Source organism: Hylaeus volcanicus, chromosome 8, assembly GCF_026283585.1.
Source record: "Hylaeus volcanicus isolate JK05 chromosome 8, UHH_iyHylVolc1.0_haploid, whole genome shotgun sequence".
In the NCBI taxonomy this organism is placed as follows: Eukaryota; Metazoa; Arthropoda; class Insecta; order Hymenoptera; family Colletidae; genus Hylaeus; species Hylaeus volcanicus.
In genome coordinates, this window is record NC_071983.1 from 8,355,454 (window position 1) to 8,379,862 (window position 24,409).

Consider the following 24,409-nt stretch of genomic DNA (forward strand, 5'->3'; position numbering starts at 1 on the left):
ATTATGAAAATATACTTGTCCCCCTATTATTCTCTAGGCAAATTGTTCCAAAGCTATACACCGAAATGTACCATGAATAATATTATATTTATACAGCTTACCTACGTTGTTGATTTGCTTTTTCAATTTACAAGCATCGATTGCAAGTTTACTTAAAAAAAAAGAACTAAAACTCTCAAGAGAACAATCTCTACAGCTATCGTATCGGAGTAACGCCGAACAATAGCGACTCGCAGCCCCCATGTTTGCATGAAATCTTTCCATCGATATGATTCGCAGAATACGTTGGGAAAGCTTGGCTAACTGTTTGAAAACAGGTTCGAGAACACTGTGTATACGCAAACTCATTAAAAGTTCAATATTTACGATGCATAAAACGAACGAATTAGCAGGATTTGTTGAATACCCAACATCCTCGAACAGTGAAACTGGCTATCGTGCAACTGCTTACTTCGACAAACTATTTTTATTTCATGGAAACAGCTTTTTCCGAAAAATGTGCTCCCTCGCGCGTAATCAATTTGAATTACGCGAGGGTCTCGCGTTTATTCGAACAATTATTCGAGGCATTCTATTCCTAAAGTCAGCTATACTGTTCGGAAACTTGGACATTTCCTATTATAAATAATACAAAAAGTATGATATTGTTTCTAAACTGGATTAGTAATACTCGCTGAATATTTTTCTCATACTTTCGAGTCTAATTCCACTGAACTTTTAGATTCCTATGTGAACTCTCGAAATTGTTCGGACCGAAGAAGCCACGCGGTTAAATTTATCGCCACGAACATATCCACGAACGGAGAGTTTGCGATCCTCTCGTGGAATCGTAGGACGCGGGATTCAACCTGGAAGGATGGGAAGCTCGGATAAGGAAAGAAAGTATACAAGACAGCGCCCACAAATGTAGAGGGTGATCTTTCACGAGATCGTGAATCGAGAACTGAGAGACCCAGAAGAATCTTTCCTTGACCGTGTCGCCGACTTTTACGGTCGATCGTCTCCGAGAGCTTTTACGGATCTTGATGAGAGAATACCACCGCGATGTGTAAACCATGAGCGTCTCTCGAGCCTTTGAAACTCTTCGTTCCTCGGAAAAGCGAAGGTAAACGGATGGAAAATGGACTAAGCAGGTACGGCCTTGAAAATCGGATCACTTTCAAGGTTTCAAGTGACTCTCGAACGGGGTAACTCTAACACTTTGAACTTTTTAACGACTATCGTGTGTGTAAAATTTGAAAAGATGTAAATATACAGCATGTTACGTTTAAGGATGGTCACTCATGTGAAAATCAACTGCCAGTAATTTTCTAGATTAAAATTTGAAAATAGATGGAATAAATGCAGTGTGTAAAATTGAGTTTGAAAATTAATTTTGAGTAAATTAATTTTTGAAAAAAAATACATACATGTCAGGATTTGGGTGGTTTACTCTATATATGAAATCTTCGTGCACATTATTCTTTTGAGGAACACAAAGAATCGAAAGATGCCCTACAATTTTGTCGCAGAGTGCAGTCGAGGAGGCAGACGGACAACCAATCTTGTCCGAACTCTGACTTTTCCAAGCAAGTGATTACACGGATTGCGGGAGCTTTAAACAGACCGACAGCAAGCGTTCCTTTGTCCTATCGCAAACGATCGGACGATCGGACGTAACGACACAAGACGAGGAACATACCTAATCGAATTTTGAGAAACTTGTTACGGCGCGTCTTACGGGAAGAGGGACTGCCTTTGTGGACGTGTTCTCCGCGAAATGCCAAAGCGAGAACCGTACAGACAATTAAAGATGAACAATGCGCCACGAACGCCGATGTCCTCTCGAAACTATGCTCGGTCGGAAGCACGCCTATACGGCTCGCTCCCCATCGTTCGAAGACCAAAGTCGTTCAAGTTCCAGGGACTTAAGTTCCGAGCGTAATTTCGCGTTCGTGGAAGCCACGGAAAACGCACGGGGCTGTTCCGAGATAAAAGTAGCCACGCGAAAAGGGAAAACCGTCGCTTTGTCCTCAAAGCATAAAGTCGGGCGCAACGAATAGCCATCACCGCGGTCCCGTGGCTTTTCGGGGGACGGAGGGGGCCAAACGAGGCCACTTTAATTTACGAAACTTGCTTGACATGCACGTCCAACCAGGGACGTTGATTTACTAACGTACGAGGGACTAAGCGAACCTATTTCGACAGGAAATCGAGCAGACATCGAGAGAGTGCATGTGTGCGTGAGCCACGTACAAAGGGTTGGCCAGCCTACGCTGTGATCGGAAGCTGTCAATATTTGTTCGTGTCCGGTAACCGAGTAGCGAGCGATGAACCGTAACGTCATCAATTATCTCTTACATACCGCTGCTCCGTGCCCGTTGTCAAATTTCGTCTGCTTCATGCCCCGATAGGCCGCGACTTCCTGATGTGGGGACCAACCTCGCGTGCCACGCCTCCATTGTCTCTTTCTACTTACCTAGAGTGCCGGCCAGATTTGAGTAAACCGATGGAAATTGTCTCTGGACCGCGGAGAACAATAATGACCACGGTCGAAATTCCACCCTGGGTGGAAATTGCTCGAGCGGAATGTCGAGACCGGTCCTCCACCGTTGAATCGATACTTGGCCCGTATGATGCGAGCAATGGTTCGGTCCTCGACGCGTAGAACCGCTCGCTGACTCGCGCGAATATCCTCCGGAGGGAATTGGAGGATTGCGAAAGAGGCGAACGAGGCTGGCGGAAAAAGAGAGAAGTAGCCGGGGATATTTCGTGGCGACGCGATTTCGAATGATACCGGGAATCGACCAACCACCTGGGATAATATTCCCTGACAGTTCCATTGGATCTTTTTATTTCAAATTTCAATTTTTTTTTTTTTTTTTCATGAGAGAGAAATATTGTGGGTATCAGTTGGAATAACGGGGTAACACGTCTATTGTCAGAATTACAAACATGAACGCCGTATAGGAAGTGCTATAAAATAAATAAAAAAAAAGAGGTAGTTCGACGGTTCTCATGATTCCAGTCGTCCCATTTATTTAAAAAATATATGTATATAATTTATTGTAATTTCTTGAAGTATTACCTCGAAAAAAATTAAAGATATCAGCTGTCACTCCTCGGAGGTCACCGTGAGACGTAGCTGTTCATGTACATTCTGACCACAGTTTTCATTCTCAATTGAAAGAGATATTCAGGTGGTATGTTTTAGGTGGGACACTCTATAAATCGTTGAAAAAGGACAAAATTATTTCTCCATGTTAAATATAACTAAATATAAATAATGAATCTAAAAAAACTCATGACTCTAAACTCATTGATGATCTCATTTGTCCCTGATGCAGGCTCAGTAGATGATGCTGAGGATTCTGAATGCTCGGGTATTCTAGATAGTTTAGCTTTGGAGGTGTCATAGTCAGATGATTCTTCCATATCTGAAGGTGTTGAAATAAAACCTTCTTATGCAGGAATTAAATCGCTACGGAGAGTTTCCTGGTAATCCAATCTTGTCCCCAAAGCCTTCCATAATGAGATTGATTAATACAAAAATTACTCCAATTAAATTTAAAGAAACAGATATAGAAGACTTACCACATTCCTGAATAATATCTTAAAGAAGAATTAATTTTTGAATGTTTCTTCACGCATTCAATCATCTCGCGAGCGAGCGAGTAGAGTGAGTGAGTCGTCGAAGGGTGACTAAATCACTTTGTCAGATGTTGGTTTGTCCCTGTCCACGGGCCACTCGCTGGGAAACTATGGCACGTGCGGTCACAATTGTCACAAAGTAAATGACAAACTAAAGGGTTAATTAAACCAACGTCAGCCAGGTGCTCGTGTAAATAATCATGCACCATCCGCGGAGTGTTCGTGTTTGTTCCATGTGTCACGCTCAAGACGGAATCAAGGGTCAACGAGTGTCCTATCCTCTATAAGGTGCAAAAGGTTTCATCCCGATTGGTCAAGCTATCTCGGCGTAATCGTTGAACAGACATTAAAAAAATAATATACGAATCGAATTGAGAGTACCTCCTCCTTTTTCGAAGTCGGTTAAAAAGAGGTACAATATACGATAGTGGGAAGTGACACAGGAAATTGCTTTGAAAATTCATATATGTATTTAACTCTGTGGCTTCGTATTTATTTACAGATTTGCTAATGTCATTGTAAACGAACTTAGCTGTAGCTACGCTTTGTTTAGTTAACATTACAAAATGTGCACTAACTTCTACGCGACATATAAGTTTCTATGAATTTGTTTTCATGTAATAATTTAAATCACATTTATTAGCTACTTCACTTAACTACCGCCAAGCTGCTGCACAAGCAACGCGCGAGAAGTAATCGATACGCGATGATGAGTTGTACTTGTTAGACAACAACTTGGCCGAATCTAAATCTAATACAATCAAACGTAAGCTTGACACAAGACAGTAGCTAAACATAGACATCGAGTGATTTGAAGATCTTTTAGTTCCTCTGCGTGCGCGACATGTTTTGTTATTCGGTAGACGTGATGTTAAAGCGCAAATGAAGCTGAAAAATGAACGGTTCACTAATCTCACGCTGGTTATCGAATGATCTAGTGATGAGGAACATATCTTGCAAATACTATACTGGCATAGTTTCTTCGTTTGTTTTATCAAAATGTTTCCATCTGTCGTTTATAAATCTAACACAGGAAACTGCTTCTTCGATGGTACAATGCTGGCAAAAAAATCAATGTCTTCAGAACCGCTTTAATCACTTTAATTGCTCACTATAGCTACATCTCTTTCGCTAAAGCGACTTCTACGGAACGATAAGGATATTGCACGCGATTGATCGCTCTCTCTCCCTCTCTCTCGCTCTCTGCGCTCGTGGAAAACGTATCGAATATTTGAACGAAAGACCTGTGCAAACAATTACTTCCTTGCATGATCCATGCGCTGCAAGCATCAGCCAGCTGATTACTTGATTAAATGCAATTATTTCGTTCGGTAAAATAGTAAAAGTCAATTTCAGACGAGATACTCTGCGTGATAAAAGGGACAACTTATTCAAATCGATGATGTCGGTATTCGATCCCTTCCTGTACACATCCGAGAGATATCGATCGCTGCTGTCTACGTTTCGATTCCAATCGTTCCGGCAAAGTTGTACGAGGCGTTAGGTAAAGAGATCGAAGCTAACGTGAAACATTAGCTATAATTTCGGTATCGACTGTGAAGGCGGGGGTGCTGTGAGGTTTTGAAACTCGTCAAATGATTTCTTCGCCACGTTCTGAAGATCGTCCATGCTACGCATCGTGATATTCGTGATGTCGTCCAACTGACGACGCGTTTGGTTTAGCAGATCGTCCGTCGACTTCGCCGCGGTAGATGCGATATCTTTCATCTCTCCGTGGATTTTCTCGATCACCCATTCCACCGCCTGCCGTCCCTGAAACGCAATTGTGCTGAAGACACAATGTTCCATGCAAGCAGCAAAGTTCATTTGCACGCGTGTGCGTCGCAATTTCGGGTTCATCACAAATAGATTGCGGATTTTATGCATTTATGACTTACAGTAATACGGAAAATATAGAGAGCGTTACATACCGCTGTTACTTTTGATTTTATGAAAAAAATGTGTAGGACACTGTTTGTTTGAAGGGGCGCATGTAATGATGAAAGAATTTTTTTTTAAAGGTCATTTTTTTAAAGAGATTTCAAGGTAATTGGCATTTTTTTTAATGGGACGAGGTATTTTCGTTATTGTAACCTTACAGTTGACAAAAAGGCAAATTAAAAGAAATGTATAATATGTTGACTATGTATGTCAGAGTATAATTTTGTAAGAATAACTCCTTAGAACGTCGTCTAAAGGTGAACATATTATACATGTGTGAATTTATTTCTGATCAGCTACAAGATTACGATATCAAAAACAGTCCATCCATATTTTTCTTAATTCGCGTGTTTTTAATAAGCGTTTAATTAGTATAGCAATCAACGTGTTAAACACAAAAAATCTTCTTTTGGATATGGTCTCGGAAATCGAGCGTAGCATGCCGAAAAATTAATATTTTCGTAAACGCAAAATATATGTATATACGCGGACTTACTTAATCCAATGCAAAAAACTTCAATAAAATAAATCCAAACACCTTTTTACACAAAAATCTTGAAAAACTACTTTCTTCGGTCTCTCGATTAGTATAAGCCCCTAAATCGACGAGCTTCAGAAGTTGTACGGAAAATCAGAAAAATATAGAACCACTTACCTTTTTGGCGTTTTGTTCGATAGTCATGGTCAGTAACCTCTCCAAATAATCAATGAGTGGCACACCTGAGATGGAGATGACCGCCTGTTGCGTTAACACTGTTTTCTGGGAGTCTTGCGGGTCCGGCATGTATTTAACTTCCTCGCCGACTGAGACGTGTTTCCCCAGGCTCACCTCCAACAAAAATACAAATCTCGAGTTGAACGATTTCTTGAAATTCTTGTCATTAGGCAATTACTTTGATACATTGTATCTACTTTGTCGATTTAAGTATTTACATCAATAGTCAATGTATTAAACTCTATTGCGTTCATGTTTTTTTCGCTTATTTGCCGGTGCTTTAAACTTTGGTAGAATCGATTTTTAAATAAAATATTATGATAATTATTAAACAACAACTTTTTTTTTAATAATACCTCAAATGCATCCTATTTTACAATTTCTGAAAGTTTCACAAAAATTGCTTCACAAATAATTAAGTTATGATGATTTTAGTAACGTACATGTTTGCCCAAAAACGTGCGATCCTAGACGCATGTCTCGCAGATTTCTTAGCGGTCCTTAATGTGTTAAGTGTATCGTATGAATAGGAGGCGCTATCCCTATCTACAATATCGAGATGATAATGAAATAAAGAAATTACTACTACTACTACTACTACTACTATTAATACTATTCGCACCCTTTTTGCAATATTTTACAATAATTTTTAAAGTCCAATTAAAAACAGGAACCAAAATCTACTATCCTTCATTTCGGAGAAATTCTATAGTGAAATTTCGCTCGGGTCTCCCCCGACCCAGGTCGCGGAATAATTCATTTTCGTATCCCGCGAAATGAGAATAACTCTCTGAAAGGAGAAAACTAATTAGGTGATCCACTTTGATGGAGATCACTCCGCGGAAGAGCCAAGTACAATAGGACCAGAGACGAGAGGAGGCGACAGTTGCAATGGAAGGGAAGACACAGTGCAACAATTGCACGTTTCGCATTTCTCGAGTTCACTTTTATCCTCGCGGTGACGAGGTACCGGTTCGTACGGGGGTAATGATGATGACGCGCGCTCGCCACTCCGAAAATTGCATCATTATGAGCTGCGTGCGACTCATTCGTAGCGTTGCAGCGTGAAGCACTATGGCCGCGGAACTGGAACAATTGAATCGCGAGGGTGCAATACGTTTCACGGGGGAATTAACACCCGCAGGCGTATTGTGGAGCCCACCCTGGTCGAGATAGAGAGGCACGGTCCTCTATGCTCTCCGCCATATTGGCAATCAGTGAAGTCGACTGTGTTACATCGCGACTGCCTTCCACCCCCTCGATTCGCGGTCACCCCTCCCGCGATCTTGTGACTTCGTCGCTCACATACAATCGGAGGAGTTGGAAAAATTAAAGTCCCGTTTCGAATAGCGTTTCATCAATTACGCGGACCGCGAATTTCGGAAAATGGTTTAATTCGCCTAACGAGCGGGAATCGCTATTCATGCTCCGACCCCCTTCGACACTGTCGAACACAGTTCTTTGTTCTCGCTATCGGCGAGCACGCTGATGACATCGCGTGAACGTTATTTCCATTTGACAAACCCATTTTGTTCATCTTCTCGTTTACAACGAATTTTTTATATTTATTTTGCTGGAATATGTTAGAACATTTACCATAATTCAACCTGTAATTTTACTATAAAAATAAATGTACCGAAAGTATACGTACAATGTATGTACAGTGAGTTCCATAATTATCCATACCATCTGTGTCTATTACAAGAATTCGTCCCAATTAAATGATAGGTTTCATTTGGTTGTTTCTAAATAAATATTTCTTTATAAATATGTACATATTTATAAGCATTGCACGTGAATATTTTTATAATGAAAAATTTCTTTGTAAACATCAAACTTATCGTTTCGTTTAGATTAAAGACTGACGCTCCAGACCTGACTCCCTCCAAACATTTACCAGTTCGCCGCGGCGTGCGCTGTTCGTCTCCTTGGCGCCCAAGTTTCGATTTTAGTTAACGACTTTCGGCCTAACCGCACTGCTAAACGTGACCGTACCGCAATGTTGCGGTAAATGAAAAGCAAACGCCGTGCCTGCTGCGGAGACCGAGGGATTGGCAAACATCGGTTTCGACGCGCGGCTGACGAGAAAAATTTCAATTAACCGATGCACTAGAATAGGGAAAAGGAGGAGGCGATGGGAACGGGATCGACGATGTACGCTTTTCGTACTCTACTCTCGTCCGAAAAAAGGTGAGAATTAATTACTTCGTCGTTGACGCCAGGTCCGAGAGGGGATCGATCGTCTGCTTGATAGGATTTAATCGCGCGCCGAGCATTTACTTTTTGTTTTATCGTGTTTCTTTTTACTCTTGCGCGGGTTGGTGCCGACACATCGCTCTTGTTTTCCATTCGTGCTCGTTGAAACGCAACGAAGACGATTACGTCGCCCCTTGTGCCGAATGAGTTGCGAGGGAATGCTCATAGACAAAGTTCGTCTTCGGACTTTTACTGCGGATAACGAATTTAACGCGACATTGAAGCGAGAATCGCATTTTCAACCCTCTCTTACGAAACTAGATCTAACTTGGAGTGGGTATTTATGCCACTTAACGCTTATTATCGTCGTGGAATTCATAGTACAATTTTAAGTAAGCTCAACGAAGTTTTTGAAGGTGTTATTACGATACTATTCAGGCCATATCCTAAACTTTCTCTTTTCTTATTCTGCAGTGACAGATATACATATAGTATAGATTGTACATACATTCTCAGTACATTTATTTTTGTAGTAAAATAAGAGATCGAATTATAGTAAATATTCCAACAATGCACGTACACAGTTCCTATCTAGAAAATTAAAATCAGGATCGACCCTGATCAGACCAGTAGAACAAGTATCGGACTATGTTTCATAAGTAGAATGCGCCTCTCACAGGCCAGACAGTTGAAATGTTATCCACATCATGAAAACAATTACATGCTCATTAATATAAATACATTCGTGTCAATTTCCAAACACTCTCTTAAGACATCAAATGTGTATATTGCATGTTAAAAAGTATAAATTATGAAGTGAAAAAATAATTTTTAAAATTAAGAGCTCAAATTTTACAGGAATATTTATATATTTGGAAGGTGTTTAGAAGGTGCGTAACATAGATTTAAAAAATCATTAAAATATGGACCGGCCTACTGTTCTCTGTTCCCGAGGGGAAAGAGCCTAAATCTTGGCGAAGGTACTAATGGCATTGTTAGGAAAGAGGAAGGTAAACTGTCGCGCAAACACCGAGCGTGGCGCTCTCCAATCAAGAATTCTGGGTGATTCCGTTTCATCGTTCGCCAATATAACGAGGATAGAGCGGAAGGGTAGCCCGGCACGGTGAAGGGTCGTTGTGCCGGTTAAAGAGCCTTCTTCAGTGTGCAGTGTGCACTTGCGAGTAATTAGCATCGCCGCATAATTGAGAGGACTTTACAATCTGGCTGGAGGCGGCATTGTTCGGGGTCTGGGGTATGCTCCCGACTTGGCCGTACCATTCGATGCCTCAAGAGGGTGCCACAGCCGGAAGCCCAAATCTACCATGACGTAACGTCGCAAACTGGATCGACCTCGATGGAGTTCGACCTCGGGCTTTCTCTCGCTCGAGGTAATCGCCGATTTCAGCGGATTTCGGGGAGATTGGGAATCGTGTGCTGACAAATCCGTATTAGATCGTGTAAACGGGGGCTTCCAGTCATCTACTCTCAGCTGAATAGATACGCGCGGTTTCCTTGCACATTCGATTCAATTACTTGTTTCCACGTCTATGTACATTTCTGAACAAACAGTGGGCCGCGTTCGTGGCCCAAATCTATACGCTCGACGCTCTCTTGATCCGTATGAAATATTATGCAGGCTTTCAACGTGCGATGATCATTGGCCCTACTCGACTGCCACCGATTTCCCTACGCATTGAAACGTGTCGATTCCAACAGCGACGGCAGCACTGCTCGATAAAAGAAATTACCGTGGATGATCGAATTATTATTGACACGAAGGAAAAATTATTTTTAGAAAAGTTTAACACGCTGATCGCCACGTTAACTACGTATGACCGACAGGAATGTTAACTAAGGAATTGAAAAATTAATTCTGAAAATCAGGTATCAGGTGTTGAAGGAAACAAGTCGGAAGTCGAAAATGTAAATTTGAAAAAGTTCTCCTTTAAAATAGTTTAAACAAAAAATGATATCACTCACTGTCTAGTCCGTCGTATTTACTTGAACATATTTTTTTTGTCTATGATAAAAAAGATAAATTTATTTCATAATTTGGTACGCCTAGTGATGTACGATAGTTTCATTAAAAAATCTAATTTTTTAGAAATCATTAATATATTTCAAAATCAGCCTTACATATTAAGTTGAATACTTGTATCGTAAAATTACGCTTTATTTTTTATAAAAATATGTATTTAAATTGCGAAACAGAATTCTTGAGTTTTGCCTGTAACAACTGCGTGTATCCCCTTAAATCAGTCTCGTCTCGCGACTCCATATTTCAATCGGTTGAAAAAGTGCTGGCGCTGGCTGCACACGCGTCCGCGCATAAAAATTCCCCGTAAATGGTATGGTGGTCGCGCGTTCGAGAAACAAGAACCGACCCTATACCGCGTTCAGCCGCCGCGCAATTTGTTCTTTTTATGATTTAGTGGGCTACGCGTACAATAATTCAGTCGCCAGGCACATCCAGTCGGCCCCGTCGCGCTACCCCGAAACGCAACCCTCTCGAGTTCTCCATCAGCAAAGTCCACGGGGAGTCCCCGAACACGGCCAGGATACATCACCGATACACGCGTCCGTTATTAATTCTCGTCCGATGCCACCCGCTCCGTCCCCGCCGCACACCTACTATCCTTCTATATCTCCCGTGTCTCGGGTTTTCGCGCCTGCACGCACGGAAATTCGTGCCAGAACGAAGAAGGGATTGTTAGAGAGAATACACTAGTCGTCGCGGGTAAAATATCGTTCCGGTTCCCTTCGTGCACGGCAACGTATTGCGGTGAGCCCCGAGCGGAGGCCCGTTTCCACGTGCGCGACTCTTGATTGATCTATCGGCTTCGGTTTTTGCACGATTACGGAAAACTCGAAATTAACTCCCAGGTTAACTCCCAGGTTCCCTTTGACTGCGAAGGACTTTGAAAAAATATCAGCTTATAGGGAACGATGTGACGAAACTTTTTTATATCAACAGTTTATTCATAGGATGCTTAGTTTTGAAAATAAAAATTATAAAGTTACAAGTTGGTTGCGAAAAGTTGAAATTCAGGAAAAAGGTCTTGAAAGTTTTCAATTTCTATCTCTGCCCGAAATATCCTGACTATAGCGATATTAGTCCAATAAAAGTTTCGAGTTTCCAATCAAATCCCGAAATTCAGGCACCCGCTGCAGCAAAATTTAAAACAATAACGCGATTAACTTAACGCGATCGAGCGTCGCGCGTAACAATGTTGTAATACATCTGCTGGATAATCCGATAATATATCCACCGACGCGGACGAACGCGTCGACGGGAAAATATTTCATCGTTTTTTCGCGAGCGCTCGTATTCGTCGCAACGCGACTCTCCGAGCGCGACGATGCATTGTTTCAGACATCACGATATTCACAGACCATCGGGGCGCAACACGTATCGAAACGGGGTATTCAACGATTGTGTCTCCCTTCAAGATCTGGTCGATAGAAAATCTCTGTAACGTCGAACAGATGTGAAATTCGAAACGATCGCTGCTGTGTAGGTGGAGTGGATTTATAATTCCCAGATATAAGATCCCAGATTTTCCGAAGAATTACCATTCCGCCAAAGAGTTAAAGTAATCTCCATTTATGTCAATATAATTTCTAGTAATATCATTTCAGATAACATCAAAAATGTGTTATATTCACAACTCTTCATTATTTTAACAGAACTCAATTGTGTAAAATAATCAACACAAAACTTTCTTCTGAAACTGAATTTCAACTGTGCGTGTCATTCATTAGTGGTTTTCGTTGAACGACACGAGCGTTATAAGACTGTCTTTCAAATGCTCTTCATACTCTTCCGTTCGAAACTGTTTTTTCCACGAAAATTTGTCAACATTGCAGTAATTCTGAGAGCAATATGCACGCGAAATTGGATGGTCAGTTTACTGCAAGATGACGCTCAGCCCTACACGGTGGGTCGAAAAACAAACTCGAGAAGTTATTTGAAAGTTTCCATGGGATCAATTTCATAAGTCACTGTATACGATCTTTTCTCATTCTTGTGCATCCTCGATCGACCGCTAAAGCCGGTACCATACGTTAGGATACATCCTGTATATGACTGATGCGTTTAGGTTGAACGATACGATGCCGCATTACGTTCCAACAGCGGAACGATACGTATGCGTCCCGCGTAACGTATGCAGCACCAGCAGCGGCCCCTGCCATGAATCCGGAGAGGGGCAAGGGATAGGGGTAAATTGCTAAAAGATATCTCCCCCTTGGGATTCGACGGGAATAGGTTATAACCTGGCCCGGACTCCGTCGAGCTTATGCAGAATACACTGGTTACATTACGCGTGTGTACAATGTTGTCTGTACTCGTTTGCTCGCGTGCGTATGTTTCGACGCGGCTATGCACGCTGAACGCGCGTGCACTTTGGCATCCTCGTGCGAGAACTCGCCAAACAGGACAGATACAGGCAGAAAAAGCGTCGTCGACGTCCCGCGGGGAATTGCTCAATTTTAGTTAAACCTCATCCCCAGCCCCTCGGTGAACAGGAAACGCGGAAACGCGTCCCCGTAGATTACGCAGGCGTGAGACGATCAACGGGGAAATATCAGGCGGTGCTTCCTGCTCCCGTCTCTGACCTTAATTGGAAAGACGATGGCGGGAAAGAGGACATCAAGGATCTTGAGGGACGACGGTTACTTCCTCTGTCCTCGAAGGATGAACGATCCACTCGTTTGAGAAAATTCAAATACAAGTAACAGACGCAACAGTAAGGGGGGAGACGAATATTTGTGCTATTTTTGTAATGTTTAGAAGAATCCAATCCACGCAAAGTTTCGTATACATTTCGTGTATATCTAAAATACTTGATACTACAGGTATTCGGTTCGTCGGATTACTATAAGTAAAAACGATCGACGTAGCCGCCTGTCGTAGATGGAGGGGCTCCGCTTTTTCCACAGAGCCACCTGCGGATCGTTCATCATATCAGTAATGCATCGAGCATCCTGGTCTCTCTTTTCTCCTTCCTTGGCCGAGGATCGGGCCAAGGAGCGCGAGAACGATATTTGACGCGTACAAGGAGCCACGAGCAATGCTCCTCTACCTTTCCTTCGCCGTTTTCCGCCCTGTCTTCCTGAAACCCTCCTGGCGCATCCCTCCGAGGAGACCACGAAGCTATGCAGCCTCCGGTAATGCGCGCATCAATAACCTATCATATCCAGCCTTCCAGATGCGATGCTATGCACCCCAGCCCTAACACGTGCCGATTTCTCCTGGTCTGTAACTCGAGTAAATGTATCTGCTTTTCGAACTGGAAACGTCCAGCATCCAGAATTTTTTGCGTCTGTATTATATGCTGAGAATGAAAGGACCGATGTCGTAACTGCTTTGGCTACGTTCAAAAACGTCTCGTTAAATATACAGGGTATCCCAGCCTAAGTGATACGGAGCTCTAACTCCAAAACTATCGACCGAATGCATAATTTCAAATATGGAAATTCCATGGTAAAATGGGGCTCATGTTTCAGCGCGAAGGAATTTTTGTTAACTTTGTTATTTAACGTGGTATGATGGTCAAGTTTCGTTTTTCAAATGGAACTATATATTTTTTTTTTTATACCATGCGATAGTACTTTTCAAGACGAATTCATTAAGTTTTAATGTATTTACCCGATTTTTATTAGTTTTCAAGCTATAACGCTTCAAAGTTTGCTAATTCTCAAGGAAAAATTTCGGTTCGGCTCATCAATTCAACAGAAAATTGATGCTCTAGACTAAAATACCCCTTTAATTCAATTTCGATGCGTCGCGTAACATAATTTCACGATTCGTCGCCAAGTATAAAACAAGATTCGCGCATCGAATATCGAACCGCCCGTCCTCAATTTATCTCACTTCAGGAAGATAAATTACAAACGCGTGCAAAGTACTTTGTCCAGTAATGCGCGCGCAATAAAGTGTAAATGCAATGCAATAACCATACGAACGTGTTTCATACAAGTTCGTATTCGACTGATTAAACTTTGTACGGGATATTTCGATTCAGGGAATGAATTAAGTGAAAATGACCGGTGAAACTATTCCTGCGTTTCAGACCCACTATTAGTACATACGTATAGTATATCGCAACTGAACGGGCAATGGGAAATATCGATTCATCGGAACCGTACATTTTTCGGCATACAGTGCTTCGCAAAACTCTCCGTACACGAGAACAAAATTTAGTCGATTTAATTTTACTAGTATTTTAATAACAATTTTAAATAATGTAATTGGGTATAATTAAGGTAGAGTTCATATATTTGAAAATCATCTGTCATTGTAAGCATCTGTGTTTATTATTATGTATCACTAATTACATTTTATTTAGTACTATTGAAATATCAATAGAATTAAGTTCAACGAATTCCACCATCATATTATATACGAACACTTTTGCGAGCCATTGTACGTAACTCGTGAATAAAACGTCCGATAAATGGTCGACGTTTAGAATATTGAAATGAAATTTAATCGACGAGCATAATGAAACTCGTTTTCAAGACTGACGTCTAAGGGATAATTATGCATTATTAAGTAATAGTAACAAGGAGCTGTTATTAACGGGATTGTATAAAACGTTTTCAATGCTTCAAGTACTGCTATTATACTTTTCATAGAACAGTAAACACTCCTATAACGCGGTATGTACATTCAGAACGCGGTTCTCGTATTATGCGAAGCAAAAATTGAAACGACCTACCTATAACATGGTACAAATTATTCCGTTTTATACTAATTCTGAGTTTCTTATGACACGGTAGGAATTATTATATTTTGTGCTAATTTCGAGTTTCTTATAACGGTATGCGGTTTCCGTAAAACACAGAACGAATTAATTGTGTCACAGGAAGGTTGACTGTCTTGCTTAACAAACAACGATAATGAAGAAGCAAATGTAAGTACTCACGTTCACAGTTTTCACCACCATTTCCCTAGCCATTGGATCAACTTCGCTCCATTCGCTAGCGTAGCACGGACCCTTGTGCCCTGCTAACTGGAACAAAGGAGAAAACTATAAGCGACTTTTTAACAGACTTCGAAAAGGAGGAGGTTACTCAATTCGACATGTATATGCATATATGTGTATATATTTTTCTTTTTTGTTAATGTATGTTCCGTGATTACGCCGAGATGGCTTGACCAATTGGGATGAAACCTATTGCATCTTGTAGAGAATGTCTCTTCGGTGGTCTCTTCCCGTTATCGAGACATTTTGCGATTTATCATTTTTTATCCGTTTTCTTTGCAAAAACCAAAAAATTTTATACTACTTCTTACTCCGAGACCGATGGACCAATCGGATTGAAACTTCTTCCACTTGGTAAAGCATCACTGCCACTTGACCCCATACAAAAATGTGGACTTATTTTATTTTTTACCGCGTTATATCACTTTTTACCGGAACAAGCGTACTGAAATCGGTTGAAAACCTCGATATGTTCGACCGTTTTGAAAAAGTGTTCCTCTAATTTTTCATTCACAGTGGTATAGCTATATTCAACAATATTATAATTAGGTTGACATAATATAACGTTAACGGTGGGTATGTAAATTAGTTAATCGATTCAGATTTATTAGCATAAGAACTTATTCGTTATTTGAAAAGCGTCATCGAAGAATTAATCAATAAACGTCGACATTTCACATGCACCAAATATTAATTAAATATACTTTAATAATTAAAAAGAAGTCTGATCACGTCGGTACAAATACAGCATCTATATCATACATTTTACATAGACGTAATTTAACATAGCAATGAATAAATCAATAAGAATGTCGGAATAATTAACGTACTCAGAATACATATCTATGATTTGGCATTTGTTCGTAATCGATCATATATTTCGTTGATTGAAAACACCTTGATTACAGGACTGTGGGAATTATCGCAAAGCCCTTCATAACGATGTACAATCATCCCAATATTCAGTTCCAAAGGCGAACCTTATCAGATTGCATGTGGTAATTTCTCAAAAATATTCATCAATCCAACAGCGACTCGCTGCGAGGTAGTGCATGGGAATATTACAAGTAATGTTACGAAATCTACAAAGTACCGACAACTGTAATCCATTTTTGTTCTAACCTTATTGATTGTGTTACTGTGTTATGCTGTATTACGTTGCATTACACTCTTTTATACAGTATTATTTCATATTATACTCTATTATTCTGTAACTCAAGTTCACTACGATTGAAACACCTATGCGTTTTCGTGTAATCAACGAAAAGTCTAGATTGATTTATACACCTGGTGCTTTTAGTTACGAGATCACTAAGAAAGTAAAAAAGGCTAACTCAAATTGGAACGAGCCTTTGCACTTTTCTCTGCCGTCAAGTAATTCCAAGAATGCCTAAACGCGGAGTAAAGGCGATCTCCTCTTACCTTTTAGTTACTGTGCATTCGTTATATACGGAACTGTGATTCGAGGCATTCGTGCGAGTGAACCGGCACAACGGAACGGCTTTGCGAAATGGCCAAGCTTATAGAAAATCCTGCGAAAGGAAGCAATTCGCCGAGCCGAAAAGGATCCGAAGCTAGAATCTCCCAACCCCTCGCCTACCCTTCCCGTTGGCTAGGGAAGAACCAGGGATGCTAAGGAAGGTTGTAAGAGAGCCGATGTGTATTCCAAAATGCAGGCGTCTAGCTGGATGATTGCCAAAGAGCGGAGCGTTGAGGGGGATGGAGAGACACTCATTATGAAAGTTGATACCGTCGATGTCGTTGTTTTGTAATTCTCTGTCTCATCCCGCCCTCTACCTCCCTCCTACCTCCTTCGCGTCTTTTTCTTGCTCTGCGTTGTCGAAAGTTTCCAATTTCCTGCTATGCTACTGCCAGTGTTTGTATAGATTATTTGGTCAAACGGTGTGAAACTGTTTGTTTTGTCCATAAACTAGCGCCAGCCAAAGAAACGGCTTCATGACCCCGCTTGTAGATTGATTTCTTACACGGTTGAACTTTCAGATAAATAAATCTACGGTTTAGCTTTACGCGTATGGTGATCGTTACGCTTATACCAGAGATTCTCAACGTGGACCATGTGATTCCTCAACGGGGCAAGCTGTATTTCTTGAAGAGATATGTATAAAAAATATGAAGAAAATGAGAAGCCACAATTTCCGAGTGAACGAGAATTTTAAAGATATACGTAACCATTAGTGTTGTTATTATTCCCATAACAAAAGTGTAACAATTATAATATCCACGTCCAGCTTCAAACGCTACCAATTATAATATACAGTGTGTTCATTTAAAGTCTTTCCCGCCAAAATCTCGAATATCTCGAAAAGTAAGGAGGAAAGAAGGATGCAGTATCGGTTTTTTATTTAGGTCGAGTTTTCAAGGTCATTTGAAGATCAACTTTATTTTCATAAACGGATTAGATATTTTTATTATTTAATTATTATTGTAGTCTTGTAGCTGACAAAAAGACAAATTCAAACATGTATAATATGTTGGAGTATGATTGTGTAAGAATCACTTCTCACAAAGTCAACCAAAGGTCGATATACTATACATGCTTGAATTCGTCTTTTTATCTGCTACAAGACTACAATAATAATAAAATAGAATGAATAAAATTTAATGAAATTTTTAGAATTATTAGAATTAAGAGAGTGAATTAAGACTAATACTTGTCCTAATTACAAGACTTGTAGGAACATATGGGTAAAAAAATGAACATTGACAAATTGGTCCACTTTATCCGGTTACAACGTCTGTTGTCTTATGAAGGAATTAAATTTTGAATTGTTTTTCTCACGCTACGTTCGTCATGCGGGCATATATACTTTCTGGGACACCCTAATATTAACCGCAAGCAACTTCCTGGTTTACAATCGGCGGCATATCGCCAATTCTCTTTTGCGTATCCAACGAACGTAACAGACGATTCGTGATACCGCATCTTCTATCATTGCTTAGAACACTTCTGCAGAAAAATTGTGTAACGTGTGGCATTATTTAATTCGAAAAATATACTGCTAAGACTTTCAAGGATAAAAGGTCAAAAATGCTGCCCTGATAAAGTCGAATGCGAACGAATAACTTCGCGGCCACTCCACAAGAGTGCGCTGTTGCAATCGATAAGACTAGATAGATAAGCTTCGGCAAGGTTGACGTACCCTATTCTGCTATTATCGACCAGCATGCTCGACTTTGAAACTTTAGCGACGTTGCGCGATATCAACGCTCACGTCGCCTTACCATGTACTAACAATGAATTTGCTGGAAAATTTGGAATCGTTACCATCATGATATCTTACTTTTACATAATTGTTCATTCATTGTGTGCAAGATTTGTCCCATTTAGCAAAATGATGTTGAATACGAATAAACATTCCAGAAACAAAGTATGATTCTGAGTCGTGCATATATACTATAACATTGTACAATTCATACTGTTTAGAATTGATAGTTCATTTTTTATATTGAACGACCGAACTTGAAACAAAAAAGAAAATTAAGATTTGAACGATACAGTGTCTCAACGACATGCAATATTCTATACATATTCTATGTATAGATAATAAGATAATAAAGTAATTCAATTAAGAGAATCCCACATCTTTAGACAAAAATATGTGAGCAACCAAGTACACTATATTCAAATATGTAAATTATAATTTGTAATGAATATTGATTGAATTTGTAATGGTTTTGATACATGGCGAATATAGTGTCGTACTATACCATTCTCTATGCAAAATATGATTAGAGTCCAATGATAATTTATACAAAAATGGTACATATACCTGTACCTTGTTTATGTAATCAGATTGACATAAACGACACATGATTCAGGTGCAAATAATTTTGTACTTTAAACGGAGAGGTTATGTTAACACCTTGTTGAAAAGATCTTTAATGACTTTCAAGTACTTACTCGTAATATCCATGTAGGAAAACGCCACTCACTGGTGACCAATCTGTGTGAATATAAAACACCGTCCTTGACTCGTCTTTCGATGACATCTGTTCCCAAAACGCATGGGTTTACGGGGTTGGGATATTTTCTATATGCTGCCTTTACCACAGTCTCCCATGGATGCCTAAAAATTCCAGAACATGTTTCAATTTCTAATGCCGTGCATAATTACTATATGAAATTGTTATATTGTCACAAAAATATTATCATATATTTCCACATCATAGCCTTGAAAGTTATTAATGAATGAAATTTCTATACATGACACTCACTCAAACGTGTGATATGACGTCCACATCTTCATATTTATATAATTTTTCCTGTCTGACACAACGTTAACACTATAATTTAAACTAAAAACGGTCACATACAAAATTACATACAACTCCGCCACAGCGAGGTGCGTCTACTGACTACGAATGACGAAACCTAATATTACTTAGACGACCGTAGAAGACAATTGCATTGCAATTTGCAATGAACTTTGTCGTCTCGTTCTATATTCATCTGTCAACAGTTGGTACGCTTGATCACCGAATATTGGTCAGTGTATCAAGTGCATGCCATTGGTTGAACATCTTAAATTACTTTACGCAATTCAAAAATGAATTTCTCAAACAAATACAAGTTTCCCGTTAATTTTAAATTGAGTTACATTTGTACAACGAATCGAGTACATTATTATCCCAGGAAATAAAATAAAATATACTTAAAAATAATTAACGACTCCATTTATATTTCGATCATAAATAAACTTTTACAAACGTGGATGTTGGTACAGTAATTTATAAGTAATTTTCGCGCTACATTTACTTTCCATGATATTCCAAAATACTTTATTACAATACTTTAAACAGTAAGAGGTAACAAATAAACAAAATAAAATAAATCATTTACTTTGTAAAGTAAATGATTACACATGCAATGAACAAGTGTAAATGAAACATGTTAAATTTAAAATGCTATTTTATCAGCAAAGGTGTTGCCCGAAGGTTTAGAAGTTTTCTAGAAAGAAATTTGTGTGTTCAAGACCAAATGGTAAATACATTTTAACATTCTCTTCTTTCTGTACTAAATTTTCCGTGTGGTGTCCTGAAAAAACATGAAGAAAAAATGCTACTATTCTCTAATATATAAAACCTGCCTAATTGGGAATGGGAACCCAATAAAAACAATCGTTATAATAATAAAGTTATTAATGATTTCTTGCTTACTATATAATTTACTATTACCCTAATTCAAAAAAGCAGCTGTAAATTAGAGATGATGTTCAATTGCACATTCAATTCAATATTGGTTGAAAATACCTAATTTTAAACAGTTCTAGAAATAGACAAACTTTGTTTGTGACATCTTACCGATAATAGTTTGAAATTTTCTTTGGTCTGATTTAATGTTTAATGGCACTGCAGGTTGTGGACCTTTATGATTCATAATAATATTTTTAGCAAATTCTAATGCACTATATACAAGACATGACTTTGGTGCTCTAGCTAAATATACAACACATTGTCCTAAAAGTACATCACATTCTGGCATTCCAATCATTTGACATCCATGCATAGTATGAACAGCTATTCCTAATATAAAGAATTGTTAAATATTATTTGTTTTATTAATATTATTAGATAAGTATTAAATACCTATCTAATGAATACAAATACACATTGTTTATTTTTCAAAATACATACCTAAAGCATCTGGATCTGCTAAACCAATATTTTCACTTGAAATTCTGACCAATCGTCTTGCTATATCTACAGGATCTTCTTTGGCTGCCATAATTCTTGCTAACCAATATAAAGATGCATTTGCATTACCACCTTTAATCGATTTATGCAATGCAGAATACAAATGATGAGAGTTATTAGATTCTTCATCAGATAACATATGTGCCTGTTTAAGACTTTCTTTAATATCTTCAAGAGTTATCGATGTAAAATGGGAAGGGTTTGGATTATTTAAAACTTTAGTTTTAACTGCTAATTCTAAGCCATTCAGTGCAACACGTGCATTTCCATCACATACTTCTGCTAACCAGTTAGTTACTGTTTTACTAATAACAAAGTCTGGTTTAGGAGTAAAGCTTAGTTTATTCTGCAAACTATTTGATTGCATTTTATTTTGAGGATCATATATTTCTCCATTAATAGATGAAATTGCTTTACAAATTATTTCCAGTATATTTGATGTTGTTAATTTATTTAGAACAAATACACGACATCTACTTAATAAAGCAGAATTTAAACTGTAAGATGGATTTTCTGTGGTAGTTCCAATTAGTGTAAATGAACCTGCCTCTATATGTGGTAGAAATATATCTTGTTGAAGTTTATTAAACCGATGTATTTTATCCATAAATACAATAGTTTGGCAATGTTTAAATTCATTTTTTGCTGTCTTAACAACATCTTTTATACTAGCAATACCAGATGATATTGCAGAGAGTTTTACAATGTGTACTTTGTCTGCATATACTTCCTTGCATAAATGTGATATGACATTGGTCAAGGATGACTAAAAAAAATTTAACCAATAAGTTTCGTTAGAAATTGAAGGTATACAAAAATTAATAATTATGTTACCTTTCCACATCCTGGTGGACCCCAAAATATCATGCTGGGAATACATCCTTTTTTTAGTAGTTGTTGGAGTACTGTATTAGAACCGACAACATGTTCTTGGCCTACATAATCAATAAGGCAAATAGGACTCATTTTATCAACAAGAGCAACATGTTTTTTATTTGAAATTGTTTTATAATGATTTATATTTGACATTTTCGTTATAGGGCTGGTATTACATTTTTTTGATAAATTTGTATCAACAATTTCTCTATCAAGCAAAGGTTTTTTTGAAGACGATGATTCCTGTAAAATTCCATTTGATGAAAGACATAAGTCCACGTGATTTCCTATATCTTGTATAGCATATTCTTTTCTACAAAGTGGACACAACATTCTTAGATTCTTTTATATATTTTTGTATTTTTGTATTTAGACAGTATTTAGAATGTGATGGGCACAACCACAGACCACAGCCGACTCTAGTCAACTCTAGTGCAGAGATGGGCAAAACCCTATGCTTCGAATAAATTTGAAGTTTGCCGATGTTTTTATCTCGTTTCTTTCTTTGGAAAATGTTCAAAAGAGGAAACTAGACAAACTATCAGCAAACTTCAGATTTATTCGAAGCCTAGGGTTTTGTCCATCTTTCTAGTGAATAGGACTCTCGATCTGGACTTCAGCGGTGTTTCCACGTTTCTCTAGTACTAACGCTAGTACTAAAGTCGGCTGTGACTTTATTTGTCGAATAGAATATATATTGTGTTAGCGCAAATATATAATGTTAAAAATGAACCCGAACTTTACGTACGTAACGTTACGTTTATATTATTAATCGTTACTAAATATAACGGTTAGCAAAAGTATTATGGTCCTAGTTGAATTTCTAGATTTTCAGTCAGAGATTGGCAAAATCCTAGGCTTCGAATAAATCTGAAGTTTCCTGATATGTTTGTCTCGTTTCCTTCTTTGAAAAATGTTCAATATATATCGGCAAACTTCAGGTTTATTCGAAGTCTAGGGTTTTGCCCATCTCTGTTCGATAGAGTAAAAGATTTACGCGGTAGCGTGGTAACACTGATTCGGAACTTCTCTTTTTCAATCGTCTAATCGAGCGTGTACGTTGCTGTGATAAACAAAATTGTAAATCGCAGGTAATCTTTTTGTCTAAAACTCATCCGATATAAACTGATCGCGAATTACCTACTAAGTTTAACGAACAATTGTTCGATGGTAATATTTTGTCGAATTTAGTGTTGAAAAAAAGTATGTAGGCCCTATAGTGCTCAGTGCGGTAGAACCTGGAAAGTTGTTTCTCGTTATTGTTTTGTTCACTGAATTTAGATGATGTAATTTACAATCGATCAACGATCCATTTAAATTAAGCGTGACGCTTGCATTTGCGAAAAGACAGAATCGCATTGTTACAATTTATTTTGTGTTCGTTATAGGTTATGTTTTTGTGTCACTCTAAGAGATATATAATCAAGCGGTCTTTACTGCATTTAGAAATAGACAGTAATCTTAAATTGTTTTATTTTCAGTCATGGTGCGTATGAACGTTCTTAGCGATGCTCTCAAATCCATTAATAACGCTGAGAAGCGTGGAAAGAGACAGGTACTCCTGAGACCATGCTCAAAAGTGATCATTAAGTTTCTAACTGTTATGATGAGAAAAGGTAAGAACATATATAAGCATCCTCCAGTTTTTATTGTTCTTAAAATATACATCAGTTTCACTTTCATGTATTTATTTCTAAAACTGACTAGTTACCAATATGGTGATTTTATTATATTATTCACTTGGCCTTTAGGATACATCGGAGAGTTCGAAATCGTCGATGACCATCGCAGCGGCAAAGTTGTAGTAAATCTTAGCGGAAGGTTAAACAAATGCGGTGTTATTTCCCCTAGATTTGATGTTCCAATTAACGATATCGAAAAGTGGACAAACAATCTTTTGCCGTCTCGTCAGTTCGGGTATGTATTCAGAAGTTTGCATCAGGATTAAATAATTCCATACATAACCTGCAAAATTATGTCGCAGATACGTCGTCTTAACCACAAGTGGAGGAATTATGGATCACGAAGAAGCCAGGAGGAAACATCTTGGAGGGAAAATACTTGGATTTTTCTTTTAATTTTTATTTAATTCAATAAAAATTTCTTAACATCATAAGCTGTATAGATTTAAAGTTATTAAAAATATCCCAACAACCTGTCTCATTATTCCTGTAAAGAAAATCTAGGTTAGGGAATATTTTTAAAATATTGATCAAATTGGTTTGCCTGAAGTTAATGTCTCATTATGTAAAATTGGAAACTTTATAAATTATATTTAGGTTTACAATACATTATAAAAATTGCATCATGATATAAATAATAAATATTCTACATAATTATACACTCA

At 38.5% G+C, this 24,409-nt stretch overlaps 3 protein-coding genes and 1 long non-coding RNA gene across 4 annotated transcripts; 2 read left to right on the top strand and 2 right to left on the bottom strand.

The window, feature by feature from the left end:
- The first annotated feature begins 520 nt into the window (after window positions 1-520).
- LOC128881468 (uncharacterized) lies at window positions 521-4,731 on the top strand. The gene is made up of 2 exons (XR_008458081.1): window positions 521-636; window positions 722-4,731. It is a non-coding gene; the product is annotated as an uncharacterized LOC128881468 (long non-coding RNA).
- LOC128881466 (protein slowmo-like) lies at window positions 4,078-19,930 on the bottom strand. The gene is made up of 5 exons (XM_054132517.1): window positions 19,708-19,930; window positions 19,394-19,559; window positions 15,412-15,498; window positions 6,227-6,400; window positions 4,078-5,403 (listed from the first exon to the last, which is right to left on the bottom strand). Exons 1-5 carry the CDS (start codon window positions 19,737-19,739, stop codon window positions 5,167-5,169), a joined length of 696 nt encoding a protein of 231 aa, XP_053988492.1. The 5' UTR covers window positions 19,740-19,930; the 3' UTR covers window positions 4,078-5,166.
- A 219-nt stretch (window positions 19,931-20,149) lies between these two features.
- Window positions 20,150-22,554, bottom strand: LOC128881465 (ATPase WRNIP1-like). Its single transcript, XM_054132516.1, has 4 exons — window positions 22,021-22,554; window positions 21,127-21,952; window positions 20,794-21,015; window positions 20,150-20,527 (listed from the first exon to the last, which is right to left on the bottom strand). Exons 1-4 carry the CDS (start codon window positions 22,393-22,395, stop codon window positions 20,430-20,432), a joined length of 1,521 nt encoding a protein of 506 aa, XP_053988491.1. The 5' UTR covers window positions 22,396-22,554; the 3' UTR covers window positions 20,150-20,429.
- A 444-nt stretch (window positions 22,555-22,998) lies between these two features.
- Window positions 22,999-24,178, top strand: LOC128881470 (40S ribosomal protein S15Aa). The gene is made up of 4 exons (XM_054132521.1): window positions 22,999-23,153; window positions 23,544-23,678; window positions 23,814-23,979; window positions 24,047-24,178. The coding sequence occupies exons 2-4, from the start codon at window positions 23,546-23,548 to the stop codon at window positions 24,138-24,140; spliced, it is 393 nt and encodes a 130-aa protein (XP_053988496.1). The 5' UTR covers window positions 22,999-23,153; window positions 23,544-23,545; the 3' UTR covers window positions 24,141-24,178.
- Window positions 24,179-24,409: the final 231 nt, after the last annotated feature.

What these genes read in the sequence shown, in the direction of transcription:
- LOC128881466 (XM_054132517.1), bottom strand. Translation starts at nt 19,739, where the DNA reads ATGAAGATGTGGACGTCATATCACACGTTTGA. An exon ending in TTCCTACATGGATATTACGA is followed by an intron (nt 15,499 to 19,393) that starts GTAAGTACTTGA and finishes CCTTTGTTCCAG; the next exon opens with TTAGCAGGGCACAAGGGTCC. An exon ending in TCGAACAAAACGCCAAAAAG is followed by an intron (nt 5,404 to 6,226) that starts GTAAGTGGTTCT and finishes ATTGCGTTTCAG; the next exon opens with GGACGGCAGGCGGTGGAATG.
- LOC128881465 (XM_054132516.1), bottom strand. Translation starts at nt 22,395, where the DNA reads ATGTTGTGTCCACTTTGTAGAAAAGAATATGCTATACAAGATATAGGA. An exon ending in GTCCACCAGGATGTGGAAAG is followed by an intron (nt 21,953 to 22,020) that starts GTAACATAATTA and finishes AATTTTTTTTAG; the next exon opens with TCATCCTTGACCAATGTCAT. An exon ending in AGCAGATCCAGATGCTTTAG is followed by an intron (nt 21,016 to 21,126) that starts GTATGTATTTTG and finishes TCTTTATATTAG; the next exon opens with GAATAGCTGTTCATACTATG.
- LOC128881470 (XM_054132521.1), top strand. Translation starts at nt 23,546, where the DNA reads ATGGTGCGTATGAACGTTCTTAGCGATGCTCTCAAATCCATTAATAAC. An exon ending in AACTGTTATGATGAGAAAAG is followed by an intron (nt 23,679 to 23,813) that starts GTAAGAACATAT and finishes CTTGGCCTTTAG; the next exon opens with GATACATCGGAGAGTTCGAA. An exon ending in TTGCCGTCTCGTCAGTTCGG is followed by an intron (nt 23,980 to 24,046) that starts GTATGTATTCAG and finishes ATTATGTCGCAG; the next exon opens with ATACGTCGTCTTAACCACAA.